We start from the raw sequence: 27,768 nt of genomic DNA, 5'->3' as shown, positions 1-27,768 counted from the left end.
ACATTTGGCTTTAGCCCAAGTAGAATTTATATGGTGACAAAGTATATGTGTTGCCCTAGCGTTTTCTAGATCTGCACATTATCTTTTCTAGTAAAAATCAATCCAGTAAATCTAGACTCCATTTTTTTTTTTTTCACTTTGAGAGGCCAGTGAGAGTATTTCTGGTACTTTCTGTGTTGATGCTTTGCAGCAACTTTCCTACAGGAGGGTTGCCCCGACAACACAGCTGTAGTCAGGATGGCCATGGTTGCATCACATGACAGCTTGTCTTTGTCCTGAGTGACATCCTCTTCTTGCCATCTGGTCCTTGACACTGCAGCGTTTATTTGGGGCTGAGCAGCAGCTCAGGAAGAATACATTCTTGAGACATGTTTGCAATTGAATCTTTCTTCTGGGCCTGCAGATTTAAGAGAGTGCCAGTAAAGTAGTTCCTTTTGTCCTTGGCCTTGCGGCGTCAGCAGGAGATTGTCTGGCTAGTAGTGTGCAGTCTAAACAAACCTTGAGAGGGTGCTGGGAACTAGCTGTGCCATGCAGGCCTCAGGGTTAAGTGGGAAAAACCAGCAGCCTGTTGCATGTGTGTAGTATCATTCCTGTCAGCGAGACATGTGCCAAAGTCCCTCCTGAATAGATTTGCTGCGTTTTTTTTTTTGGTGATAGCAAGTGGCCACCTTGTTCCTTTGGTCTTTAGCTTCTATTCAGTGCTATTGGCAACCTGTTGTTTCCTTCCTTCACGTGGGATTGGCAGCCCCTGCACAGCTGGGGCTCTCTGTCTGAGTCACAGGCCCACCCCGGCACCTAGTGTTCCGTAGTCTTTTTCTTCTTTGTGATTAGCCATGAAGAGACTATGGAGTTGACTGTGCCATGGCTGCCCACTGCCACTTAGTCCCTTCTGTAGCATTTCTGCAGGTGCTATGCTCCTGTGCTGACCATGGGTTTGCAGACTGTCTTCCTACCTTGCTTCCGAGGTGTCACCTGACTCTTGGACTGAAGGGAGATGGGAGGTCTGGGAGCTGGGTCTCAGTGAATGCCATTGTCAGACTGTTTGCAAACGAAGAAACTGCCTCTGTAGTTCTGGGGTAAAATAAGCAGTTTTACTGAAAAGTGGTCTTCAGTTTTAAGAGGTGTTAGCTAGATATGCTTCTAAGATTATAAACTTTTGTGGTAGAATATTTTGATTTTCCTCTTTTCAATTCAGTGACTCTCAAGTTCAGAAACAATTTGAACTAATATTCTACTTATTAAGTGTGTGGAACATTGTGACCACAAATTATTTCTCATGCTTTAGTAATTAGCGGGTTTTCTGTGAGACTGTATCTTGATTCACTATGCTTCTGTGATGTGAGGAACACAGTGTGGTGGCAGCAGGGCAGGTGCAGCATAGGCCCACATGCTGCGTGGGGTACAGGTGGATGCCTCTGGTTTCAGTAGTTGGAGAGCATGTTAGCACTTTGGGAAGGAACGAGTGGCCATGGGTGTGCAGTATGTCTGCTACGCACAGGCTGGGCACTGGGAAGAGCGCCAAGGACACGCCTACCAGCGGTTTTGTGCACGACATTGCTGTCCACAGGTGCTGCATGTGCTCCTGTCCCTCACCCTCACCTCGGTGAGGGTGGGTGCTACCGGACCAATCCCGACCAGGCTAGAACCCAGCAGTGCTGTGCTTCTCGGGTCCCCAGGATCCCCTCGTTGGGGTCGGGGAAGGGGTGTCACACGGTTCTGGAAACCAAACTCAAGCCCTTGTGCTTGCAAGGTATGGACCCGACCCTCAGTTGTCTCCTGGGCCACAGAGGTACCATTTATGTCAGGTGCAAGTGTCCAAAGAATCGTACTTTTAATTTTACTTTTTGAACAAAATATTTTCAGTGTTAGGTCAGGAGACCACTTCCTTGACATCCACTGTATAAATATTACAAACTCTTTTTTTTTTAATAACAAATAGGGAAGAAAAAAGTGAACATGAACTGTTTGCATATTCATGTGTCTACACATACATTTATATTGATGTTCACATACATTTAAAATTGGAGTTTGCTTATTAATTCTTATAAAAATTGCCCTTGTAAGTATTGACTCATCGTAGATCTATGTATAATTCAGATTTTTAACTTTATCTGTTGGCATTAATGAAAATTTTAAATTCTTATTTCAGAGTAAAATCATTAATAAAATGAAATGATAGTTTATTATCTAACTTAACAATAACCCCCTATGTAAATTTGTCTTTCACCTAACCAAAATAAGTTCATAGAGTTTAGATGGAAAAAGAAATAAAAATTGATTTCTGTGCTTATTTTCAAAACAAGATTTGGAGTATCTTGTATGCTGTGGAGATTAGGTTTTATATATATATATATATATATACACACACATAAACACACATACACACATATATATATATGTATACATATATATATATGTATATATGTATTTTGCTGTTTGGGTCACACCCGGCGATACCCAGGGGTTATTCCTGGTGCTGCACTCAGGAATTACTCCTGGAGGTGCTCAGGGGACCATGTGGGATGCTGGGAATTGAACCCGGGTCGGCCACTTGCAAGACAAACGCCATACCCACTGTGCTATTGCTCCAGTCCCTTAGGTAATATTCTTGAAAAATTAGTAATCTTAAAATAGTTTTCTTGGGTTTAGGTTTTCTTTTGACAAAAGTAGATTACAATGCTGGGTTATGTTAAGCAAATTATTTTTTTGTGTGCTACAAAAGCTAGTAGGTAAAATTGATGACATGATCTTAATAAATATGATAATCAAGGGACAAAATGGGATTGTAGAATAAATGTGATAAGCAGATTTATAAATGTTATTCACTAGTCATTTTTGTCTTATGTGAATGATTTAACATTTAATTTTTGCCCCGACTATAGCTGTGTTTTACTATTTTATCTTCTGGGACATTTTAATATTTGAGGACTGCCTTTCAATTCTGTTTATGATAGTAATGAAGTTTTACTTATTTAGGGAGAACAGAAAAGGAAGCCCCAAATGCCTATTGTGTTTACCTTGTAAGAATTGGTATCTTTAGAAGCAGATTTATGGTATTTCTAAATTTATTACATTCTGGGTGAACAGTATCATTGTCTTCCTCAGTGTTTATGAAGCGATAAGAACTGATTCTCACTTTGTGTGACTATCATAAATAATGATTTTCAGAGACTCATGTTTATGAGTTGAGAGTTTAAATATTTATGGAATTACTGCACTTCCAAAGACCATCAAATGCCAGGTCTGTTCTCTGAGAAAATGAACGAAGTCCTATGTCTTAACTGTTCTTTTGCCTTTCTTGAAAGATCTGATGTAAATAATACAAGCTTAGAAAATAAAAGCCTTTTCATTTTACAAAATGCATTTCACGTGACTGAAGGGTTCCTTTGTGTTTTGAAACCATTTATGCTGATTGTTCAAATATTGACTTCCTGTAAGACATCGTGTTAAATTTAGACTGTAGAGCAATATAAATAAGTTTTGCTGCTTGGGCAGTGTGATTGCTACCTTAACCTGGTTTCTGCATCAGTGACTTGTTATTATATGATCCAAGTTGCTCATAGTTGGGTTGCATGTGTTTCAACCAATGAAAAGGGACAACTGTGAAATAAAAGTATGTTTGAAAGTCCAAATAAATGTTAAAAGTGTCTCTATGAAACAATTTAACCTGTTGCTTCCTTTTTTGATTTTTTAAAAAAAATTTTATTAGTGAATCACATAAAGTTATAGACTTACAAACTTCCATGCTTGTATTTCAGTCACACAGTGACTGAGTACCCATCCTTCCACCAGTGCCCATTTTCCAGCAGCCGAAAACCTCCACAACACAACCACCACCATGCTCAAGGCTCAAGGCTCACCCCACAGGCTCGGGCTGAGCCTCACATATGAGCGAACGTATTCCTGGACTGCGCAGCGCAACACATCATAAGACTCCCTACCCATTTTCCATAATTACCACACCATATTTTTTAAAAAATATTTTTATTATGGAATCACCATGAGGTAAAGTTACAAACTTACGAACTTTCATGTCTGCATTTCAGTCATACAGTGATCGTTTACATCCCTCCACCAGTGCCCATTCTCCTCCACCACCAATGTTCCCAGTATCCCTCCCACCACCCCCACCGCTACCCCTACCACCCCAACCTGCCTCTGTGGCTGGCATTCCCTTTTGTTTTCTCTCCTGTTGGATGTTATAGTTTGCAGTAGAGGTATTGAGTGGCCATCATGTTCGGTCTATAGTCTACATTCGGCACCCATCTTTCAACCCAAGTGGGTCCTCCCAACATCCTCTACTAGGTGTTCCCTTCTCTATCTCAGCTGCCTTTACCCCCAGTGTATGAGGCCAGTTTCCAAGCTTACCAAACCATATTTGATGGGGTTCAGATAGTAGGCAATAAATCATAAAGGGATATATATATATATACACATATATATGCACTGTTGTCCCTTTGTTCATCGATTTGCTTGAGTGGGCACCAGTAACGTCTCCATTGTGAGACTTGTTCTTACTGTTTTTGGCATATCAAATACGCTACAGGTAGCTTGCCAGGCTCAGCTGGGCGGGCGAGATACTCTCGGTAGCTTACCGGGCTCTGAGAGGGGCAGAGGAATCGAATCCGGGTTGGCCATGTGCAAGGCAAATGCCCTACTCGCTGTGCTATTGCTCCAGTCTTATATACATATTTTCAGATATATATACCAAAGCTCACATCACTCAAACTTCTAACAACATGTTAGTGATATCCTATAGAATGTCTTAACGGCTCCTGCAAAATAGAACAATCCTGTTTCCTTTATGAACACTTATTTTGTAAGCATGTTCAGCAGTTCTTCATAACAGACAATACAAAATATATTCTTTCAGTTGTGTTTTGGGACAGAGCTTGGGATGGAAATATCCCAGATTTGGTGGTGGGAAGGTGTAATGGTGGTGGGGTTGGTGTTTGAATATTAAGTGTAATCAAATATTGTAAACTAAGTTATAAAATAAAACAAAAAAATTGCTGGGGATTGAACCTGGGTCGCCTGAGTGCAAGGCAAATGCCCTACACTCAGGGCAGAAGGAAAACCATTTTTTAAGAGATCTCAGCACCTTGATAATATTTTTTGTAAAATGGAAGGGTACTGATTAAAGTTTAGACTGTAACTGCTAGATTATATTTTGGTAGTGTTACCACAGATTCTCTCCTAGGGTACTGCGCAGAGTTACAAAGTTATTCATAAATAAGTTTCAGGCCACAATGTTCCAACACCAGTCCCTTCACCAGTGTCCACTCCTCTCTGCCCGTCTCCTTAGGTTCTGCATTTCCCCCATCCCTAGCCCCAGGCTGCCTCATGGGCAGTCACTTTCCCCTGCACCATTGTCTTAGTGTTCCCTTCCTTGACTTATCCTTTTCACCCCACTCCTGCCCCAGTGGAAAGCTTCATTCTAAAGAATAGTTCTTTTGCTCTTGATTTCTACTGCCTTTAGGGTTTAGTGCTTTGTTAGTTTCTTTATATCATACATATGAAAGCTCATTCTGCATCTCTGGACTGGCTGCCTTCACTCAATGTGATGCTCTCCAGATTCATTCACATAGCAGCAAATTTCATGAATTTTTCTTCTCTTATGGCTGAGTAGTATTCCAGTATCATAAACCATAATCTCTTAATCCAGTTGTCTGTAGGACACGTGGGTTGTTTCCAGCTTTTGACTATTGTGAATAGTGCTGCAATGAACATAGGCATGCAGGTTTCTATTCTGGATTGTGCATTTGGACCCTTGTATACTGAGGAGTTGGGTTGCTGGGTCCTATGGACGTTCAGTTATTAGTATTACTAGGCATTATTGACTTCCAAAAGACTGGCTCAGTCAACATTCCCACCAGCAGTGAATGAGGATCCTGTTTCCCCATTTCCCCCACATCCTACCCAGGACTAGTTGTTCTTTTGATGAGTGCCAGTCCCTGGTATGAGTTGGTTTTTTGTTGTTTTGATTTGCATTTCCCGGATTATTAGTGATACAGAGCATTTTTTCATGTGCCCTTTGACCATTTATTATTTCTTCTTTGAGAAAATTTCTGTCCATCTCTTTACCCCATTTTTTTGATGGGGTTGGATTTTTTTTCTTGTAGAATTCTACCAGTGCTTTATATATTTTGGATATTAACCCTTTCTCAGATGAGTGTTGGGTAAATCGATTCATTCTCTAGACTGTCTTTGTATTCTGGTTATTGTTTCCTTTGAGGTGCAGAAGTTTCTTAATTTAATGTCTTTGCTTTTTAAAAATTTAATTACCTTGGGGCTGGAGCGATAGCACAGCGGTAGGGCGTTTGCCTTGCACGCGGTTGACCCGGGTTTGATTCCCAGCATCCCATATGGTTCCCTGAGCACCGCCAGGAGTGATTTCTGAGTGCAGAGCCAGGAGTAACCCCTGTGCATTGCCAGGTGTGACCCAAAAAGCAAAAAACAACAACAACAACAACAACAACAATTTAATTATCTTTGCTTCCATTGATTGGTCAGTGATGTATCTATCATCCCTAAAGTTGCTTCAATGTCATGGAGAGTTCTGCCAATATTTTTCTTTATGTGCCTTTTTTTTCTTTTTATGTACCTAATAAATTCTAGTCTGATATCGAGCTTTAATCTACTTTTATTTGACTTTCTGTGCATAGTTGTTAGAAAGTGGTCTGAGTTTGGGGCTGGAGACATAGTACAGCAGGTGGTGCGCTTGCCTTGCATGCATCTGATTCATGTTTGATCTCTGGCATCCCATATGGTCTCCCCAAGCAACTCCAGTAGTGATTCCTGAGTCTAGAGCCAGGAGTAACCCCTGAGTGTCAAAATAAAGGGGCATGGGGGAAGCTGAGTTCATACCTTTTTGCACGTGGCCAACCAGTTTTCGCAGCACCACTTGATGAAGCTTTCCCTGCTACACGTCATAATTTTTTGTTTCTTTATTAAAGATAAATTCACTGTATACCTGTGTCAAGATCTTGAACGAATGGTTTGAGGCTCTTTGTGTTCCTGGAGTGAGCAGATGCTATTGGGCTACACTAGCACACAACAGGGCTGAATGGAAACATTACTGGTGCCCGCTTGAGCAAATTGATGAGCAATGGGATGACAAGTGATTACAAGTGATACCTGCGTTGTCTGTTTCTTAATTTTCTATTCTGTTCCATTAATCTGAAGGTCTGCCCATATTTCAGTAGCACAGTGTTTTAATTCCTACCGCTATGTAGTAGTTTAAAGTTTAGCTAGTTATGCTTCGTATCTCTTTCCTCAAAGGATTGCTTTGGCTATTTGGGGATGTTTATTGTTCTATATGAATTTCAGGAGTGTTTACCTATTTCTTTGAAAAAAGTCATGAATATCATTGAATTTGTATGATGATCTTTAGAGGAGTGTGACCATTTTGACGATGTTAATCCTCCCAATTGATGAACAGGGGATGTGTTTCCATTTCCTCGTGTCTATCTCTGTAAGAAGTGTTTTGTAGTTTTCTTTATGTAGGTCCTTCACATCTTTAGTTAAGCCAATTCCTAGGTACTTGATTTTCTGAGGCACAGTTGTGAATGATTTTTTTTTTTAAATCTCTCTCTCACCCTCCTGTTTCATTTCATGTGTGATGTATGGAAAAGCCAAGGACTTTTGTGTGTGAATTTTGTAGTCTGCCGATTTATTGTTTCTAGGAGCTTTTAAAAAATAGTCTTTAGGGTTTATGCAAATAGTGAAAGCTTGACTTCATTTCCTCTCTGGATGACATTTCTCTACTTAAATGCTAATTTCTGCTTAATCTTTTTCTTGATTAATTGGCAAGGACTTCCAATATTGATTGAAAGTGGTGAAAGAGGGCAATCTTGTCTTGTGTCTGAACTTGAGTACAATGCATATGATAAATGTCTTGGATTATGTTGAATAAAGTTTTTTCAATTCTAGTTTTATTGAGAGTGTTTCAAAATCATGAATGGGCATTTGATCTTGTCAAATGCTTTCTCTGCATCTACTGATATCATGTTTTTTTTCTTATATTGATATGGGTGTGTTACGTTGATTGACTTGCATTATGTTAAACCCTTCTTGCATTTCAGGTTGATTCCCACTTGGTCGTGATTTATGATCTTTTTGATGAGTTGTTGGATTCTATTTTCTAGTATTTTTTTTTTTTTTAAGTATCTTGGCCTGTAATTCTCCCTTAGTATCCTGTCTATGTCTCTTTTTGGTAGTAGGATAATGTTTGCTTCATAGAAACCCTTTGGACATATTTTTTTCTTTGATTTCCTGAACTAGCCTGCAGTCAAAAGCAGGAGAGTAAAACAGCACAGGTGAGAGTTGAGGAACATGTTCAGAGCTTCCACAAGTCTGGGACTGAATAAAGACCATCTACATAATCTTTATTCAGCTCAAGCCTCACAAAACTATATATACAGGTAGAAATATATCTGTATATAACTATCCACTTTCTTGTCATCTGCATGACCGGGTATACCTTTTTCCTGATGAGTCACAAGATTGCATAGCCGAAGAGAGATGGGTGAGAGTGAGGTGTTTGTTGGCTGTGCTGACCTGGTCTGACCAGCTCCTCACACGACTGAGACTCTTCAATTCAATGTGAAGCTCACAGGCCTGACAGTTACTTGTAAGTCACACAAATAGTAAAGATAACTTTGTCCTTTGGTTGACACAAAGTACGTCATGAAATTAGAAATGTTTATTCAGAATATAAGAATGTTTGTAAAATATTATAAATGTCTCTGTATAAATAAATGGAGTCTTCTTTAAAACAATTCTATATCAAATAACACAAAGTGGCAATTTTACAGCAGCTAAAACTAATAGGCATCTGGAAACATTTAGGTATACAAGAATTAAAAAATTACAAGGTATAGTACAGTGTTTACTGGCTACTTTAAAATGAGACTTGTGGTACAAATTGTAGAACAGTAATGACAGATGAAACTGAAATCACATGTTCTTTATAACATAGTACATTCAAACAGATTTTTCCAATAAATCAAGTGGTTTAAAAGAACACTTTCAAATAATAGGAACCTTAAAGTCACATGCAAAGAAATCTTGATGATATGCCTGAAAACTGATAAAGAGTGGGCATGTCTTTATCACCTTTGCAGTAGGTCCCAGCCAAGAGATAAGATTAGGGGTCCTCATTCATTTGGCAGACGTTACATGGAGCACTATACATGACTGCTAGGAATTCCACAAACAGAACATTTCCCACATAGATTTGATTTGCAATAAGTGCAAAAGTAAACAGTAGAGCAACTAATGAAGCAGGTTATTAGTATAACAGGCAAACGTGTATGTTCTGCTCTTGTGCTGTTTCTGGGTCTTAGGTACTGAGTGAGAGGTAGCTCCTTGACTGTGGGGAAGCCTGTAAAACGACTGCAAGGACATGGTTAGTCCCCACCAGTGAGTCTCACCCAGATGCAGTGTGACGCTCTCCTCCCCATAGGCTGCAGCTGCTGGACCCTAATCCTTTCTACTTGTTGGTAATTTCAGTGCCCTCTCAGTGAAGCTGCAGCATCAGATTCATTGGTGATTCTAGTTTTACTTGTAAAAGTTAGTGGCTTGAAGCCTAAGGCATAGGTCTTGGTACAAATGTGGAAAGGGACTTTGTGAGTTTGTGAAACAGAAGGTTCAGAGTTAACTCACCTGCCCTACAGAGACATGAGGCTTCAGTTAGCTCGAACAGGCTTTGATGGGCATCAGCCAGGGCTGTGTGCAGCCACGGCCTAGTTTCTCAGTAACAAGTTAGGCTCTTATAAAGTGCTCCCCAGCGCCTGAACACGACTGCAGCCCCCTGTATCATTTGATTGTATCATTTCTTGTTAAAAGGCCATTTTGAAAATTGTACAAGTAGAAAAATAACATCACAGTTTCCAGAAGCTATTTTATAATCATGTCCTACAAATCTGTGATTTACTGTAAAAAAAACACACACACACACACACAAAAACCAACAAAATACTAATTTTGCTCACCTGCTTCCCCCAAATTCCTTGGTAATCCCATGACTGCACTAATTAAATTCAGTGTAGGCATTTCAAATAATTTTTTTCCTTTGACCTCTCCTTTTGTCCACTAAAAACTGTCTAACTGTAGGGGTTGTAGACATAGTATAGCAGGTAGAGTGCTTGCCTGCCTTGTCTGTGGCCAGTCTGGGTTCGATTCTCAGCATCCCATTTGGTTCCCTGAGTCCCTGAGCACAAAGCCAGGAGCAAGCCCTAAGCATCACCAGGTGTAGCACCCCCTTAAACAAAACAAACCAAAATAAACTTGCTAAGTATAGCTATGTTTGCTGTATCTAGAAGTGGGTGGTACAGCTATAAACTTTGTATGATCTTTTTTCACTTTAAATAGTTCCATTCCCAGATGGATGAGACATACTGCCAGCCTTGCATTTGAAAATGGGTTAAAGGTCTCTGGAGCTCTATGACGTTCAGAAGTTGTTAAAGAATTTTCTGTAGTATTGATGTCTTTTTCATCATGTCACTTAATTTTGAGAGCTTTGTGTTAAGAAAATGAACTGACAATTAAAAAGTAATTACAGAGTAACTTTTCTGAGCCAACAGAATCAGTTCCCTTGCAGAAGAGAACAGGCAACTAACTATGAGGATTTATATAGTTTGAGGTTTTTCTTAGGACAGTAAAATTCAGTCATAATTCTAACATTTGTTCCAAACAAAATGCTATTGCCCTCCCTTTCTGGAGCAACGGAGTGTCAAGGCTCCACTTTTAAGTTCTCAAACATTCCTATAAAAGTGGCTCTGAGGCAGGTGATAACAAGTTCATGCATCTCAACAGAGAATTCAGCAATTATGACTAACTGAATACTTCAGTTTTTCTGTAGGATGTACATTAACTTCAGAAACCTAAAATGCCAGTAGGTGAATGCCTATGGAACAGTAATTCTGCCTGTATGGACAATCTGTTCACACTGCTATTAGGAATAACCTCTCTCCAAGGGAAGTTTATCTCAAAGGGAAAGTGGCACCCTGGAGGCCACAGCAGCTTGGTAGCTGGTGTTCATGGGTTTGGAATCTCAGATTCCTGCTACACACACTAATCTCTTTTGCTTTTGATTTTCTGTCTCAACACTGAAGAGGGAAATGAACCTTCAGAGAACTATTAAATGGGTTCATCATTCCTATTTCTCCAACAACCAAAGACAATTCCGAAGGTGACTGCCTGAAAGGAGTAACCACCTGAAATAAAAACAGTGAAAAATATGAAATTCTGGATGTTTTTAACCTCAAGCAAACTTGAGTCAGCATCATTATGTAGCCCTGCCAAGGGAGTCAATATACATCAGCTCCTAATTTGAGAAAAAAAATAGGCTATTAAGATAAAAAATTATCCATGCAGGGATTGAAATTGTTTTACTTAAACCAGTACAGTTTTATCAGTCTTACAGTGAGCATAAATAATGCCTGCTGGGTCATCTTTGCCTTGTGTTCGTCTTAATGGATGGAGTATTTGAAAAATAGGAGGAAAGAAATGAATAACCTTCATTCTCTGTATTTATAAAAGTAACCATTTTACTGGGAAGATAGTTTTCACACAATACATTTTAAAATGCTGCAGTAATGCTTTGGGTTCAAAATGGGGCCAGATGAGGCTGGTAGTAGTTGGGGCTGTTAGGAGGTGCCATGACCACCTGGGGTTGGAGGATTTATGCTCCCTGAAGAGTGGATTCTCTGTTTCAACCTGGAGCAAGGATGGTAGCCCTGGGGTCTATTTCTGTGCTCGCTGCACATTTCATTGTTGGTGAGAATGAGAAGGGGTGCCCAGGCAGCCATGTGAGAGAAGCCAACCACTGATGCCATTCTGTGCACCCAGCGTGCCAACCGAGAAGATTCTTCAGGGCAGCTGGAAACATGAATTGTGGGCTGAATCTTCCCCTACCACAGCCCAAAATATTTACCTTGTGATTTGTCACAAGGTGACAAATTTTTTATCTGAAGAATAAAAGTTTTATTTTATTTTTTTCAATTGCTTAGAAAAAGCCTATTTGTTTAGGTTCAACCAGAAACAGAAACTAATGGGCACTTGGACAGTGATTAAAGCACACAACACTGGCACTTCCAGACTGATACATTGGTTTTGACTTTTAGCCTATGGGGCAACCTTGTTGCTAGCTTGAGAAATAAAGGTGATTGCTTTGGAACAGAATTATTCTTCCCTTCCAGGTGGGCTGGTCGGGGTGACTGTCATATTTCACAGAAGGCTGAGGAACTCGTGTCATGCATTCTGAGAGCACACCTTTGGCTCATGGACATCTGCAAAACTGTGAGCTATGGTGGCAGGGAACATATCTCCCACAGCAGACTGTGGGTCGATCTCCAAGCACAAAAGCAAAATAGCAAGTGGGTCTTTCAAATACAGGGGTGCTCCAGGACCGGAAGACTTAGGGCAGCACAGGAGGATGGAAAGAAAGTGAGGGCGTCAGACAGTGAAGGTTAAGTAGAGAAAGAGTAATGAATTTAAACAGGAAGACTTTCAGGAATAAAAGCAGAACTTTGGTCCTGGGTGCATGCTGTTAACATTTTGCCAGAAATAAACTCCTTGAAGCACCATACATGACCCCCTGAGGAGTAAGAGGCTTCCACAGCCTTTCCCCCACTCTGCCTTTGTATGGCAGAAGTTGAGTCTTGAACTGAGGGTTCAAGGAGAAGGCTCTAGGGTGGGTTAGCCTGCAGGGTGTTCACACTGGCTCAGTGTCCTGACAGTCCTGCTCCTGGGGAAATGGGCAGCTCCAGAGCCCACATGTCCTTTTTGTAGCTGAGCTCAGATTTTATACGGAACAAGAATTTTGTCCCCTGGAGTAGGGGGGAAGTACTGATAAACCTCCTGCTCAGGAAGAAACCTGTAGTAACTCTTGAGTTCCACTACATGTACTAACAGGACTCTGAGGCTGAAGAGGGGAAAGCCTCAAGAGCCTACCAGGAGTGTTGTGGGGGTGTTCAGACACAGCCTCAAACTGCCCTGTGTGGAACTCCCAACAGGATGTGGGAAGCAAACCCACTGTGCCATCTGGGCATGAGGCTGCGAAGCCAGAGTCTGTGGGCTGTGCCAACAGCTCTCTGCAGGCTGGATACCCTCCCCTCCCCACCTGAGCCGTTTTCCCGTGGAGGGAGCAAAGCAGAGAAATGAGGGATGCGACGGTCTCCGTAAGAGAATGGGACTGGGACCCCACTAATGTGCCTCTGGGAGAGCGGGCCAGGCGAGTGCAGGATGCAGAGGCCGGGCTTGCTGAGTCGTGCGCGGGGCAGGGAGCTGGCCGGCCTGCTGTCCCCGCCAGGTCCCTCTCTGGTGTCACAGTGATGTCTCGTTGGCCTGCGGCCTCACGTGCTCCTCCTCCAGCAGGGAGATCCTTTGCTTGAGGATCCTCACCTGACTCTCATGTCTCTCCACCATGGCCATCATCTGAGACTCCAGCTTCTTCAGTTTGTTCTGATGCTTCTTCTTGGCTTTCTCATAGGCAGCCACTAGATTGCTTTGTGGGAATGGGGGAAACAAGAATAAAAATTCATCCAGAGACAAACACAGTCCCCACCCATTGTCCTCAAACCCCGGGGGACCACTCTGCAGAAGATGGCTGACTGCACTCCCCTGCAGAACTCAGGGCCAGGACCAGAGTGCCGGAGGGCGGGTGCACCCCTTGCATGTGTGAGAGCCAGAGTAAAGTCCTCAGGGCTGCCGGACAGGCCTAAGAGCCACACTGTTCACCTACCGGCTTGACCTTCATTGACTCCCCCTCTCACACTTTATGGGGGCTTAGCCCAGCAACCCAGACAAGAAGGCAAGAGCTGTAGGCCAGGGTTCTAACTTTTAAGTTCAAACAGTGGGTCTGTTTGTTCCCGAGACTGCTCGCCACAGAAGTAAGTTACAGAAGAGTATTTGTCCTTAAGGGCCACACAACCCATGGGAGCCTGCCTGGTGCCAGCTCTGAATGAGAGCTGGGAGGGAAAGGTGGTCCCTGTGCCTGGAGCCACACCCCGTCGCTCTGCATGTCTGCACAGTCACAGAGCGGGCGTCCTTCCCAGCTGCAGGTGAGGAGGCGGCTTTCACCATCTGCTTCAGAGCACTAGTTGTACTCCCTGTCGCAGACTGACAGTCTAGCTGTTTTTCAGGAAACCAGACATTGAAAGAGATTTGTAAGATGTTCAAAACAGTGCCACCGACCACTTTTAACAAGTGAAAATGCCATTTGCAGGTAGTGAATTTATGGCTATTTGTAAAAGAATGAAATCTTGAAAAAGCTATCTTGGTTTTATATTTTCAAGTGAGAAATAGCAAAATATAGAAGTTTGAGACTGCTGTCTTACATTGTTTCCTAAAGTATTCTGGAGGATATTAATGTGCAAATCAAAGATTTGCCTTTCTTACTTGGCAAACAAGCCAGCTTGTGTGTGGGGAAAGCCAGGCCTGTGAAGTAGGGCAGGGCTGGCAGGCTGCGTGCCAGGAACGCCAGCACCCTCAGTACCTGTTGGCTCTCTTGAGGTCAGTGACGAACTCCGCTGACTGCTGGTGTCGGATCTCACTGCTCTTGGTCAGTCTCTCCAAGGCGCTGACCAACTCTTGAACTCTGGCTTTTAGTTTCTTCTCTCTGTGAAGGAGACAAGGTAGGGGCCGTGAGCAGCTGAGGTGGAAAGGAGGTGGGGGCAGAGAGGAAGGCCCCACGCCGGGGGAGACTGGGTTCAAAAGACATTTTTTTGAGTTTTTGGGTCACACTTGGTGATGCTCAGGGCTGACTCCTGGCTCTGAGCTCAGGGATCACTTCTGGCAGAGCTTGTAGGACTATATGGGATGCCGGGGGTCAAATTGGGTTGGCCATGTCCAAGGCAAAGTGCCTTGCCCACTGTACTATCTCTCTGGCTCTGATAATATAACATTTTCCAATCAACAATCCCTTTTGAGGATAAAAAAAATTCATCTTTTCATAGGCCTATTAAGATTTTCTTTTAAATTATTTTTAACTTTCTTGCCTTACTCCATAGGAGTAATCTATTTTCTGTAAACGTCAAAATGTATTAGTGTCAAATTTTCCAGGCTATTCATTTTTACAATGTATATTAAAAAGCCTTTGAAAAAGTATTTTTAGCAACTTATTATTAGCAAAATTTACAACTTTGTGGAATGTCAGTAGTTTAGCTTTATTCAGATTTTTTATATGCATGTAGATATCACCATGTCCACAATAAAAAACAGAAAGGGAACAACAAATGGCCTAAAAGCATTGATTGGAACTGGAGATTTTGTCTGTAGAAATGAGTGACTTGGGAGGGTGGCTGGTGTGTGTGGGTCCTTGGATAATGGAGGGAGTGGGCACTGTGGTCACAACGTGGAGTTGGGTTGCTGTATGTGTGAAAGGTGTAATGAACAGTACTGAAAATCACAGTACCTAATAAAAATGGTAACAAAAAAATTCAAAATGGTTACTTAAAAAAGAAACTGAATTTGAGACTCAAAAGAATGTAAAAGATCTGAATAATTTGTGTTGAATGAAACTGCTGGGATAAATGTTATTCAACTTAATTTTACCTCTTCCTTTTCCTGGTACTTAATGTTACTTCTAGAAAATGAAGGATTCCAGACATGTTTGTGTCTGTGTTCCCTCTGATTTTCCAGCAGGTGCAGCTGCTGAAAGTCACATGCTTCCCCGAGCCCCTGACACAGTAGGTCTGGGTTGTATGTGTAAAAGGTGTAATGTTACCCAGGGAACACCAGGAACATCTGGGAAAATGAATTTGGGAAAATATGGGAAATGAATTTGGTAAAACCAGATTCTTTTGCCTGGGTCTGCAGGTCTATTTCCCAGTGTCTTGGAATTCTAAATTTATCCATACACACATGGGCACTGGTGCCCTAGCGTGCAGCCCACAGCCTTTCTCAGTCCCCAAAGGATGACTTAGAAGACAGTTACTCTAGGCTGCTCTGGAACCCAATCTGTGCATACAATTCCTTCCAATTCAAATAGGCATGGCTGTCAGTTGAGGAAGAATTTATATTCCCTATTCTGCCCAAATAAAGCAATGCTCAGAGAGATGAGAAAATGAGAAAGTAAGATGCAAACAGGTGTGCTCGACGTGCCCCTTGCTAGCCATGGCTTCGTATGGTTGGTGGTGAAAACACAGCCGGCTCCTCTGCCCCTGGGTGTGCTCCAGGTGTCTTGCTCATTGGATATGATGCTCGTCCCAGCCACAAGGGTTCTACAGGGCCAGGGCTGTGGCTCAAGGGGCCAAGTGACCCTGGGCTCACTGCCAGCCATACACAGCTCCCAGAACACTGTCCCCAGGATCACCGGGGCCAGTTCCTCCCCTAAGGCCAGAACAAGGTCCCCCAGATGGGTACATGGGGCTCTAGCCCACAGGGGCTTTCTCTGCATTCCCTTCACTCCTCATAACTCTGAAGCACTTTGGGCAGCACCTGGCCCAGCTGTGTAGGCCTGATTGGACTCAGGTCAGTGGTGCTGGGGGCCAACAGGGGTCACACCTGGTGGTCCCCAGATGGTACCACGGTCACATCTGGTGGCTCTCTGGTGGTATCAGGATCACACCGGGTGGCCTCTGGGGATTGAATCTGACACTTCTCAAGGCAAATGCTCCAGCCCTCTAAGTATCTCTCTGGCTCGGGGGTTAATTTTTGGTTTTTAGGCCACACCCGGCAGTGCTCAGGGATTACTCTGGCAGGGCTTGGGGGACTAATGGGGTGCTAGGAATCCAACTTGGGTCGGCTGTGTGCAAGACAAACTATCCCACCGTACTATCTCTTTGGCCCCTGGGGTTGGTTACACTGAAAGTTCTTGCCATTTTCAGGAGTGGCAGAATTGTGAAGTTGAGGGCTGACCTGCACTGCAGTCAAGGAAAAGCTGGGTGCTGGACAGTTGGCCAGGCTGAGCACCTGAAGAGCCCTGTATAGTGGGGAAGGATGGCTGCAGTGTCCTAAAGGAAAAGCCAGCAGCAGTCCTTGGGTCATGTTGGGCGGGTGGGGAGGGGACGCCCAGGGCTTGATGGGTGGAGCCGGGCCTCCAGCTGCTGGAGCCCCCAGCATAGAGCACATGCCAGCCTTGGCAATGGTGCATGGGAGAACTGTCCATGCTGCTTTGGAGGGGCCTCTGTCCTGTTGCATTGGCCCCAGTGTCCACTCCTGGTGACAGGCCCATCCTCTCACAGCTGCGTACCCTGTTACCTAGTTGCTCAACATTCTGGGATCAGTGCATGCAATCTACCGTCGGATCCTTCGGCCCACTACTGCTGCGGTCCATCTGCCCATGGCAGCTCCGGCCCGCAGGTCCCGTCCATCCTTCCTGTCGATGCTCTCTGCTCCCTCGGACCTTCCTGAGAAAGGCCTCCATGCGAGCGAGGATGGCAGAGCTGCCTGCAGGCCTGGCCTGGCTCAGGGCAGCCACCACGGCCACAGCCTCCGCCTTCCTCGGTCCTCTGCTCCCGTGTCCACAGGGCACTAGGCATGCGTTCCTGTCACCCCTGTGTGACCCGCCTGGCCCGGTGCAGCCTTTGGGGTCCCAGCGCGGGATCTGGGGGCCGGGCAGGCTCTGCATAGCAGGCTCTTTCCCAGCGCAGCACTCCATCAGGGCACTCTCCCATCAACTCTGATCGCAGCCTACCTGTCACCTCCTCAGAGAAGCCCACCCTCACCACGACAAAAATAAACATTTGGGTGACAAACACCTTGTTTCCTGCATATTAGTTGCTGAAATCTGTCTTTAATATTTGGGGGACATCCCCGCAATCTACACTCACCATCAAGAAATCCAGCTTTGGGCAGAAACTGTGGCTGGACAGTCATCCTGCCCTCTCCCAGGGGGACACCGTGGCGGCCTCACTCATGGTGTTGGGGGTACTGTTCTTGGGTGGCCACATGCTGACCTTGGGGCAGCCCAGGGGTCTGAGCAAGCTGCTGGAGGGTGCTGGGCCCAGGCGGGGCTCGTGATGGCCCTGCTGGAGGGGCAGGCCATGGGACTGAGAATGAGAGCTCCCGGAGAAGGCAGTCTGCAGAGGCCTGGGTGCAGCTGTATTTTGCCAGATGTAGCAGCAAGGGACTGCTGGATGGGATGCTCCAGTCCACGCTTCTCGGCTCAGGCTTTCCCATGCACATCTGCAGTGTTCCCATGTGTACCTGCAATGCCTGCCCCAATGTGAGGGGACATTCCCTCACTCAGCCTTTAGGCCATCCTGGGTACCCTGCCCTTTGAGCAGTTGGATGACAGAAATGAAGAAGAGCCAGTTACCCAAGCATGCCAGGGCAACCCTGGCTTTACTGGGAGCAAAGCACCAGGCTTTACTGGGGGCCCCTGCGGGCCTAGGGCTCAGCAGCTGCCTTACAGGTCCCTGTGGTGACCCAAGAGCTCGCGACCCACCAGCATGCAGAAGTTCTCAGCACAAGTTCCACTGCCTGCTGTTACCATTAACCGGCCAAATCTGAGCACTGGCCAGTGCCAACTTCATAAAGCAGTGCCCTCTGAAATCCTTAGCGAAGGGTGTGGCTCTTCCCCAGGGGTTGGGGGGAATATCGAGCAGCTCAGGGGCTGGGGCAGCAGTGGGTACACCTGGAGCGGGAGCTTCTGTTTGCTCCCCCAGAAACATTTCCAATACACCCTATGTGCTGTTTTGCTTTTGTTTTTCCCTGAGAAGGGACCGGCAGGGCCAAGCACATTTGGAGCGTCTGTTTTAAAGCGCCACAAATACAACAGCAGAAACTCTGTCACCTGTTTCTCCTGGCCACTTTGAAGGGAGCCAGCAAGGGTCCACTTCCCCGTAGCTTAGTCAGACCTGAGCAGCTCTCGCAGGGATACTGCTTCATCAGGATGGGAAGACTTGATGCACAAAGGGACCTTTCTGTGCAGACGGGGACCCCCAGTGAGGTGTGCCCAGGCCTCCTGATGTTTGCCTGAGCCTGAACAGGGCCTGGCCTGCTGTCACTGATCAGCTCAGCATCTGGTTGGACAGATGCTACTAAACTTAACTGAACTCTCCAGAAACACAATTTCTCAGTATCTCCCTGAAAACCTACCTCCTCCAAATAATGAACAAAAAAATGCCGACTGTACCATGCAGCCCCAAATCCCGCTTTGGAAACTGTCCACAAAGGGAGAGATGCAGGGGGTCCAGCACACAGGGGTGGTGTTTCCATCCCTCCAGAACCCCCAAAACCTCACCATGTGGCCGCTGGGAGTTCCTGCCCCTGACTGTCCCCCAAGCGTGGAGGTGGAGTTCTGAGTTCACAGCTCCAGAGGCAGTGGCACCCCTGTGCCCAGGAGCAGCGCTTCCGGCCCTTGTCTGCCCTACACAGTTCATGTCTGGGGAAGGCTGGGCCACGAGTGCAGAGAGGCGCCCGAGGCCGAGGCTGGAGGGGTGCAGGCACTGGAGTCTCTTTGAATGCACCAACGCCGACCTGAGCCAGTGGTGGGGATGGTGGCAAAGCTGGAGCCGAAAGCCTGTAGAAAGTCTCCTTGCAAAGGGGGGGATGGCAGCAGAGCCGAGGCGGGCGCTGTGTCCTACGGAAGTGACTGCATGACCTGTCTACTCCCACCCAAGGAAGGCCGAGGCCAGTGAGGTGCAGGGGTGGGTGGGCCTGAGCTCAGTCAAAGCTGCTGCCCAGTTGGAGAGGGGGTGCGGCTGGCACGGTGGGGTGGCTAGTCCTCCCCCTGCCCTGCCCAGTTTCTCTCATCACTGTAATGCCTGGTCCCTGACTCTGACATCTGGAAGCATCATTTTCCAGAGAGAAATTCAGGAAGAGGCCACCAAGCTTCCCTCAACTGGCTTGATTCTTGACCTTCAAAGAATGGGTTGATTTTTATTTAATGGAAAAAAAAAAAGATCCCCAAACACCAGGTGTCTGTATATATACCCTCGAAAAATGATCGTCCACACCCTATACTACATTCACAGCAGGCCTGTGTGTTTCCCTTCTCCCCACTGCTCTGTGGGGTCTTTCTTGGCTTTGTAGGGTCTTGATTAGAAATCCATGCTGAACTGCTGAAGTCTGGCTGGTGGAAACTCACTGTGGCTGACAGAACAAATGCAATCACTCAATGTTTGGTCAGCAGACTGTGGGCTACTCGTGTGAGGGAAGACCTTTGTGATTTGGGATTTGAAAAACGTAGGGGCTGAGCTTCCAGCAGACCTTGCCTCCTGTTACTGCCATGCTCCTGGGTCCTGCCATTTGGATCCTGCTGAGGCATTTGCTTAAGTTTCTTTTTTCCTGCCTCAGTTAAAGCAATTGTAATGTGACTACACAGCCAGTGGTACTGGCTGTTCAAGCTCAAAGAGAGAAGACCTGCAGAAGTGACAGGAGGAGTGAATGATTGGGGTTAGTGGGGAGCTCGTGACAGGGCAACAGCAAACTGGAGTTCATAAAAGAAAACAGGAACCACAGAGCCCCAGCTGATGGACACCGCAGGTGAAGAACACAAGAGCTTCAAGCATATTAGGAAGCAGGGGACTCCATGGATGGCACATCACAGGAAACTGACCAGAGGAAGGGCAGCTCAAGATCCACAGGAAAGTCCTGCAGAGAGAGGTGGGTCTGTGGCCATCAGGGCTGGCCAGCAGACAGGGGTAAAGGGGCCTGGAGGGTAAGCCAACCAGAAAACAAGACAGACCCGGAAACCCCACTCACAGGAGGTTTGCATGGGGGAAAACAGTTCTGCTACAGACAAAATAAAATTTTAGAATAAGGACAACAAATAGCCTCAGAGATCACTCAGAAAGAGCAAGAGGCTTAGGCACGAAACTGCAGCCAGCACGTCAGCTGGACAGTGACGAGAACGGAGGCACAGCTGCTCGAGAGCCTCTGCAGAAGAGCACACAGGCTCCTGGGGCAGGAGGGGGTGGGGAGGGGTGCAGGGGTCAGAGAGGGACCTGCACTTGCTGGACCCCTGGCCCTAGGATGTGAAATGTGACACTAGATTTTGAAACTTAGAGGCAGAGGAGGAGGTGGAAGCAGGGGACGGCAGCCGAGATCACACTGCTTTAATGGGAATATCAAAGTAACGCTCACCTCCCAGCACCTGGTGATGCTCAGGGGTTACTCCAGGCTCTGTGTTCAGGAATCACTCCTGGCAACGCTGGCAAGGGGGCTGGGAGGTGGTCATATATAAGATATGAACCCTGGTCAGCTGCAGGCAAGGCAAATGCCCTACCCACTGTACCTTTGCTCTGGCCCTGGATTTCGCCTTTTTAATTTTAATTTATTTTCACCTTTTTAAATACTATACCTGGTTACTAGAGTGAAACAGAAGGTATACTTTCAGTGTACCTTTGAGGTCCCTTTCTAGATCAGTAGGGGAAGGGAAGACTCCTGGAGTGTAAAGCAACAGAAGGCAGAGCTGGGGCAGCCGTGCCAGTGTGTGGAGCCAGGTGGCCCCAGGCCCGTGCAGAGGCCATCCCATGTGTGCTCGAAACTCCCCAGCAGCAGAAGCGAGAAGCAAGGAGGCAGCCAGAACCACCTGGGTCCTGGTCTCCCAGCACTGCGCATGGCCGGCTGGCTCCTGGGGGCCAGCGGGGGCACTCACACGGGCACTTACCTGCGGACAGCACCTGCGAGCTCGGCAGCCAGCTCATTGTCGCCGCACGTGGTCCGCAGCTCAGCCAGGGGCAGCGGGAGGGTGGCCACATCGGGACAGTCCTGGAACAGCAAACAGGCCTGTCACCGCCAGGGTGCTGTGGACGGTGACCACTGGGTGGGGCTGCAGTGAGGCACGGACGCTTGGTCCTTCTGCCACCCCCAGGGCAGACCCCCGCCGCAGAGGGCGCTCTGCTCTGAAGGGGGAGGACGCTTGTTCTGACCGCTACAACTCTGTAGGGAAGAGGTTTTCCAGGGAGGCAAGAACAGCCCCGGCCGGCTCAGAGCCAGACACCAGCAAACTAAACTCCTGACACTCAACCATGTCAAGTCTCCTCACCAAGCAGTGGGACTCTAGGGCAGGGCTGCCAGGATCTTCACCGGGAAGCTGCAGGGGGACTTTCTCCAGCCCAGCACCTCCTGGCTGAGTCTGGCCCCAACCAGCCTTGGGATTTGTGGCTGACTTGCTCAGCAGACAAACTTGGAGCGGCCCACCCCTGGGACCTGAGAGCAGGAAAGGCCATGAGCGGCTGCAGAAAGCCCTGCCTGCAGGGTGAGGAGGTCAGCGCTGGGAGCACAGCCCTCAGTGCCCAGTCACAGAAATGCCACCACCCGTGGAGGCTCCTGCCCTCTGCCTGTCCCCACCTCTGCTCTGTGCACCAGCCAGCCCTCTGCCGCCAGTTCTCGGGACTCCCTGCTGGCTGGCAGCCTACCGTGTGATGCTTGGCTCACATCTGGGAACATCTGTGGCATCAGTCATGAATCGCCTGCAACAACCTATCATAACTGGAAAAAGATCTGGTACCCAGGCTGTTATCAGCAGGGAAGCGTTCTTTTTTGGGGGGGGGCTCCCCAGAGATTCCATCCTGGGCTTGAGGGCTGGCGCTCAGCACTGTGCAGAGGAGCGTGTGGTGCTACTGTAGGGCTCAGGGCACCGGGACTGCACCAGGACTCATCCATTGGCCAAAAGAGGGCGGTTGAGGGGGCTGGCAAGATAGAACAATGGGAGCTTCCCTGGCACCCCAAATGGTCCGCCAAGCACCGCCAGAAGCTAATCCTGACTGCAGAACCAGGGGTGACTCCTGAGCATTGCCAATGTGACCCCAAAACAAAAGCAAACAGAGGACATCTGAAGTCCAGACCTTGGACCTCTTTCTACAGGATCCATAGGCTAAGCATTTTCTGTTTCAAAATCAAGAAACACATTGGAAGACTATATTGTATATTTTTACAAAGACTATATTGTATGATTTTTGAATTATAAACTGTGACTTCCATAAGTAAAGTGTTACTAGAACAGAGCCACACTCCTTTCTGTCTCTGCTTTGTGTTTGCACCAAGGCTCTCCACTGGTTAAGCCCACTGACCCCAAGGCCCTGGGATGCCCAATGTCCAGGCTGCACTACTCTAATCCTGTGTGCTGCCACTACCACCAAACACAGTCAAATGAACGGCCAGGAAGGAGATTCCACTGAAGCAGTAAATAGATCTACTATTTGAAGACCAGATCCCAGCAAGCCTTACATTCATGACCTGAACAACACAAGGCATGCTTATGTAACTTCTCACTCAAATATAAACAAAAACCACCGGATCTTTCCCGTCAAAGACACTTCTGTACCAAGCCATTCCACGAAGCCTGGTACTTCACCAGTGAAAACAAATGCTGGGTGTGTGCAGTTCACTGACCACACCCTGAGGACCCCCCAGCAAAGGAGTTCTGTCCTCAGACGGTGCCCAAATGATGGCTAACCCCCACCTTCCTGAGCCAGATGCCTGATTAGGCCAGACTGTCCCAGCCTGGAGGTGCTGGGACCCCTGAGCTGGCACGTGTCCCTGCCAGCCTGCCTCTGCAGGCCCCGCGTCCATCCCTTGTGAGTCCTTTGTCCCTCTGCTCGGATGCCTGCTGCTCTCCTTCCTCATGCTCTGCCCTAGCTGTCTGCATTAGGCTCGCTCTCACTCCAACAAACCTGCACAAATCTCCACATTTGCATTCTGGTGCCATGAGGTTTGGGACTCAGGGAAGTTGCTGCAGGGAATTTTCTAAGTGACACTGACCCTGGGGAGCAAGAGTAGATGTTCTAGAGATGACCTGGTCTTGGGCCTCGCAGCCAGCTCAGAACAGACTAAACTGACCTGAAACAACACTTAGGACACTGCCAGGACCACGGGGCTGATCACTGGTCTCCCACCACTGTCCCTCGGGCTGCCTTTACAACCCCCGTACCCTCCAAATGAACCACGGCAAGGGTCCAGCCGGGCCACACGGCCCTGCTCGCTCCTTGGCCTGCACGACTCCCGCGTGCGGTGCTGCCGGGGGGCCCTAGCAGGTGCGGGAGTCAGTCTCAGTCACACAGCACACCAGGGTGCTCCCTGCCTCGGGCTGAGAGTCAGAATCCACCTCGCACACAGCAAGCATGCTGAGAGTGACCAGGCATGGTCTCAGGGAGATGCGATGTGGACACCAAGTGTGGCTCTCGGCCTGGGACGAGGAACCTGTTCCTCCAACGCTCTAACTCTCAGAGCTGCAGAAATACTGGGGTGTGGGGGCGATATGCTGTCCGTCTGCAAGGCAGTCCCAAGGAAATCGCCCTCCGTGGTCTCGGGATGCTGAGACCTGTGGACTCAGAAGTGTCCCCACGGAGGACAAGGCCACCTGCTAGGAGCGGCAGCTGCCGCGTGACAGCTGGAGTCACACTCAGACGAGGATGTGACCTGCTTCCACCACAGTCCTGTGTGGCCAGCACCGGGGGAGCGGCAGGGACAGGCCGTGGACCATCACCCAGAGGCTCTCTAGAATGACCGTGGCCGGGTGAGGGCATGGGGGCGGGGCAGGAACCCCCACCCGACCCACCTGGCCGGGCTGGTCTCTGCTGCCGCTGCGCGTGCGCTGCTCCTGCTCCTCCACCTCCGCCTTGAGGTGCGCAATGTGCGCCAGGTGCGCCTGCTCCTGCGCCTCCCGCGTGCTCAGCCGCAGCTCCAGGGCCTGCTTCTCCTTCTCCAGCAGGTACAGCTGGGCCTTCAGCTCGGCCATCTCCTCCTGTAGGCAGGCATGTCTCAGACCCCCACCCGAACACAGCAGGCAGTCTCCTGAAATTCCTACTCTTGCAGACCATTTCTGTGGGGCCAGAGGTGCCTCCAGGGCGCTGGCATTGCTCGGGCGACCGCAAACCAAAGGTACAACAAATTCCTCTGACCTTACTTTTCCTAGAAAAAGGAACTTTTGTTTCACCAAAAAAATCTTTCCAGGCCAAGATAACACCGACTCCATCATACAATATTTGGCCTGACCAGAATCAGGAGGTCCCGAGGCAGTGGAGAAGGGGAACAGGTGTCTGAACAAATCCTGATGACCAGCCTCGCTGCAGGGCCGCAGGGCCCAGGATGGGAGAGATGACCGCTCATGAAGCCACTGCCAGGAGCCAGCTGCTGCTGCCCTGTTTCCCCGGAAAGAGGAGAGGCAGGGCTGAGCCGGGGAGAGATGAGGCAGGTGATTCTGGAGCAGTTGCACAGCGGGAGGGTGCACATGGCTGGCCCAGGTTCGGTCCCCATGAGCATCACCAGGAGTGATCCCTGAACACAGAGCCGGGAGTAATCCCTGAGCACCACAGGGTGTGGCCCAAAAGAAATAACAAAGAAAGAAAGGAGAGAGAGAGAGAGAGAGAAAGAGAGAGAGAGAGAGAGAGAGAGAGAGAGAGAGAGAGAGAGAGAGAGAGAGAGAGATGGGGGAAAGGAAGAAAGGAAGAAAGGTAGGAAGGAAGAGGGAGGAAGGGAGAGAACAAAGAATAACTCATGGTTATTCTGAGTCCACTGCTCCCAAGCCATGGGGGCAGGAGTCAGGAGCGAGTGGGGAACTGTGCCATGTGGCAGGGCTGAGCACTGTGGTCACTCCAGTCAGCAGGGTCCCCACAGGCTCTTTGGACACGTCACTGTGGCAGCTCAAGAGTGAGCATGGGAGGGACACAGAACCAGCCTGCAGGGAGCTCAGCTGTCCTTGGGGACTTGACCACTCCCTGTCCGGCTCAGCCCAGGGCATGACGCATTCCTGACCCCAGCGGAGACCCCTGTGGAGACTCAATCCAGACAGCAGCGCCAAGACCCTCTAGAGGGTCTGGCCTGCGTGCTCGGGAGGCCCACCCACAGCCCTGTGCAGCTTCTCCTTCCATGACAGTGATGACCCTGCAGAGTTGAGTCTGGCTGTGGTTGATGCTCACCTCTGCCCTGACCACTCAGTCCAGGCGCCAAGCAGGAAGCTCCTCTGGGCTTCGCTGGCCAGGCTCCCCAGGATGTCAGGGCAGAATGAGGGGCAGGCCCTGCTCCCTTAGTCTCCGTTAGCCATGGGACCAACCCCCACTTCCAGCTGTCCAGGGATCCAAACAGGAGTCACTCATTTGCATAACAAGGAATGTCCAACCAGGAAATTCCAAAGCTCAGTGCCAGGAACTGGAAGCACACACCAGCTTAGGAAGAGGGCAATGTGGGACCCAGACAGACAGCGCGGAGCCTCGGGCAGAAGTGGGGTGGGTAGGACTCTTCCCCTCCAGGTGCATGGCACCCCAGGAAAGCCCCTCCGGAAATGTTGGGGGTGGGCCAGAGGCAGTCCTAGCACTCCTAGGAAGCATCACAGGGCGGCACGGCAAACAGCATGAGGTAGCCATGGGGAACTGGCCACCGCACCCGCTTGAGCCAGTTCTGCCTGTGCGGCAGGGCAGCCTGCTTCTCTGCTGACAGCAGGGTGTTCCGGAACAGCCCGGGCATGGCCTTGCTATGGGAACTCTGCTCTCCCACAGGCGCCTCCCATGGTGGAAGAGAAGAAGGAGCCACAGGGACAGGCAACGTGCATGTGTGCATGCATGCAAATTTCTGTATATGTGCCAGTACATGTGTGTGTGCACGTGTACACACAGGAGAGACTTATCACCAACCCACTGGCTCCCAGAGGCCTTTCCTATTCGTCCAGGCAGTGCTGAGCTAGTGTGGGCAGGGTTCAGCTCCTGTGTGAGCCCGGCCCCCTACCTTCAGGGCCATCAGCTCCTGCGTGAGCCCCGCCCCCTACTGGCCATCAGCTCCTGCGTAAGGCCGGCTCTCTACCTTCATGGCCATCAGCTCCTGCATGAGCACAGCGTTCTCCAGGTCCAGCCGCTGGTTGTCACCCCGGGGCTTGACGTCATAGCTGAGCGGGTCAATGTGGACACTCTCCAGGTCCAGCATGGTCAGCTTCACTGCCGCACGGTCATTTTTCAGTTGCTGGATATAATCCTTCAGCCTCTGCTCATCCTCTTTGGTGAACTCCATGTCACAGCTACTGGCTGTGGAGCTGGTGGTGCTGAGGAGAGAGCAACTGTGAGGTCTCCACATGGTGCTTGCTGGGCTGCCCTGGCAGCTGCCCCTGCAAAGCTGCTTCAGTGCAAGGCCAAGAAGATCAAGGTATGAACACTGCCTTCTGGGCAGGGAAGGAGGGAGAATAACAGAAACTCGAACTTGAAGGAACAATACACTATTTCACAGATAAACAACAGCTTAGGAACTTCATAGACTCAAAACCAAACTTAAAAGAAGGACTAAAGGGGCCACTGTAAGATCTACAAGAAAAACCTTACAAGGATTTACAAGGCACTGGTTGAACTATACAAGAAAACATCCAACCCCATCAGAAAATGGGGCGAAGGAATGAACAGAAACTTTCTCAAGGAAGAGATACGAATGGCCAAAAGGCACATGAAAAATGCTCTTCATCACCAATCATCAGGGAGATGCAGATCAAAACAATTATGAGATACCACCTCACACCACAGAGACTGGCACACATCCAAAAGAACAAAAGCAATTGGTGTTGGCGTGGATGTGGAGAGAAAGAGACCCTCCTACACTGCTGGTGGGAATGTCGACTGGTTCAGCCCTTTTGGAAAACAATATGGACACTTCTCAAAAAATTAGAAATTGAGCTCCCATTTGACCCAGCAATACCACTTCTGGGAATATATCCAGAAGAGGCAAAAAAGTATAGTAGAAATGACATCTGAACTTGTATATTCATCGCAGCACTGTTTACAATAGCCAGAATCTGGAAAAAAACCCAAGTGCCCGAGAACAGATGACTGGTTAAAGAAGCTTTGGTACATCTGCACAATGGAATACTATGCAGCTGTTAGAAAAGATGAAGTCATG

At 47.8% G+C, this 27,768-nt stretch overlaps 1 protein-coding gene across 1 annotated transcript in view; it reads right to left on the bottom strand.

The window, feature by feature from the left end:
* Positions 1 to 8,682: 8,682 nt before the first annotated feature.
* Positions 8,683 to 27,768, bottom strand: part of MCC (MCC regulator of WNT signaling pathway) — a 263,692-nt gene continuing 244,606 nt past the window's right edge. The window contains exons 13-17 of the mRNA XM_055119442.1: positions 26,692 to 26,926; positions 24,455 to 24,640; positions 21,563 to 21,663; positions 14,501 to 14,623; positions 8,683 to 13,510 (exon numbers count right to left, since the gene is read on the bottom strand). Of these exons, the coding sequence (XP_054975417.1) occupies positions 13,330 to 13,510; positions 14,501 to 14,623; positions 21,563 to 21,663; positions 24,455 to 24,640; positions 26,692 to 26,926 (826 nt within the window). The 3' untranslated portion in view covers positions 8,683 to 13,329. The remainder of the gene's footprint in view (positions 13,511 to 14,500; positions 14,624 to 21,562; positions 21,664 to 24,454; positions 24,641 to 26,691; positions 26,927 to 27,768) is intronic.

The sequence above is a fragment of the Sorex araneus genome, chromosome 1, assembly GCF_027595985.1.
Source record: "Sorex araneus isolate mSorAra2 chromosome 1, mSorAra2.pri, whole genome shotgun sequence".
NCBI classification, from domain to species: Eukaryota; Metazoa; Chordata; class Mammalia; order Eulipotyphla; family Soricidae; genus Sorex; species Sorex araneus.
The sequence above is the reverse complement of the archived record's forward strand: the minus strand, read 5'-3'. Positions and strand labels throughout refer to the sequence as shown.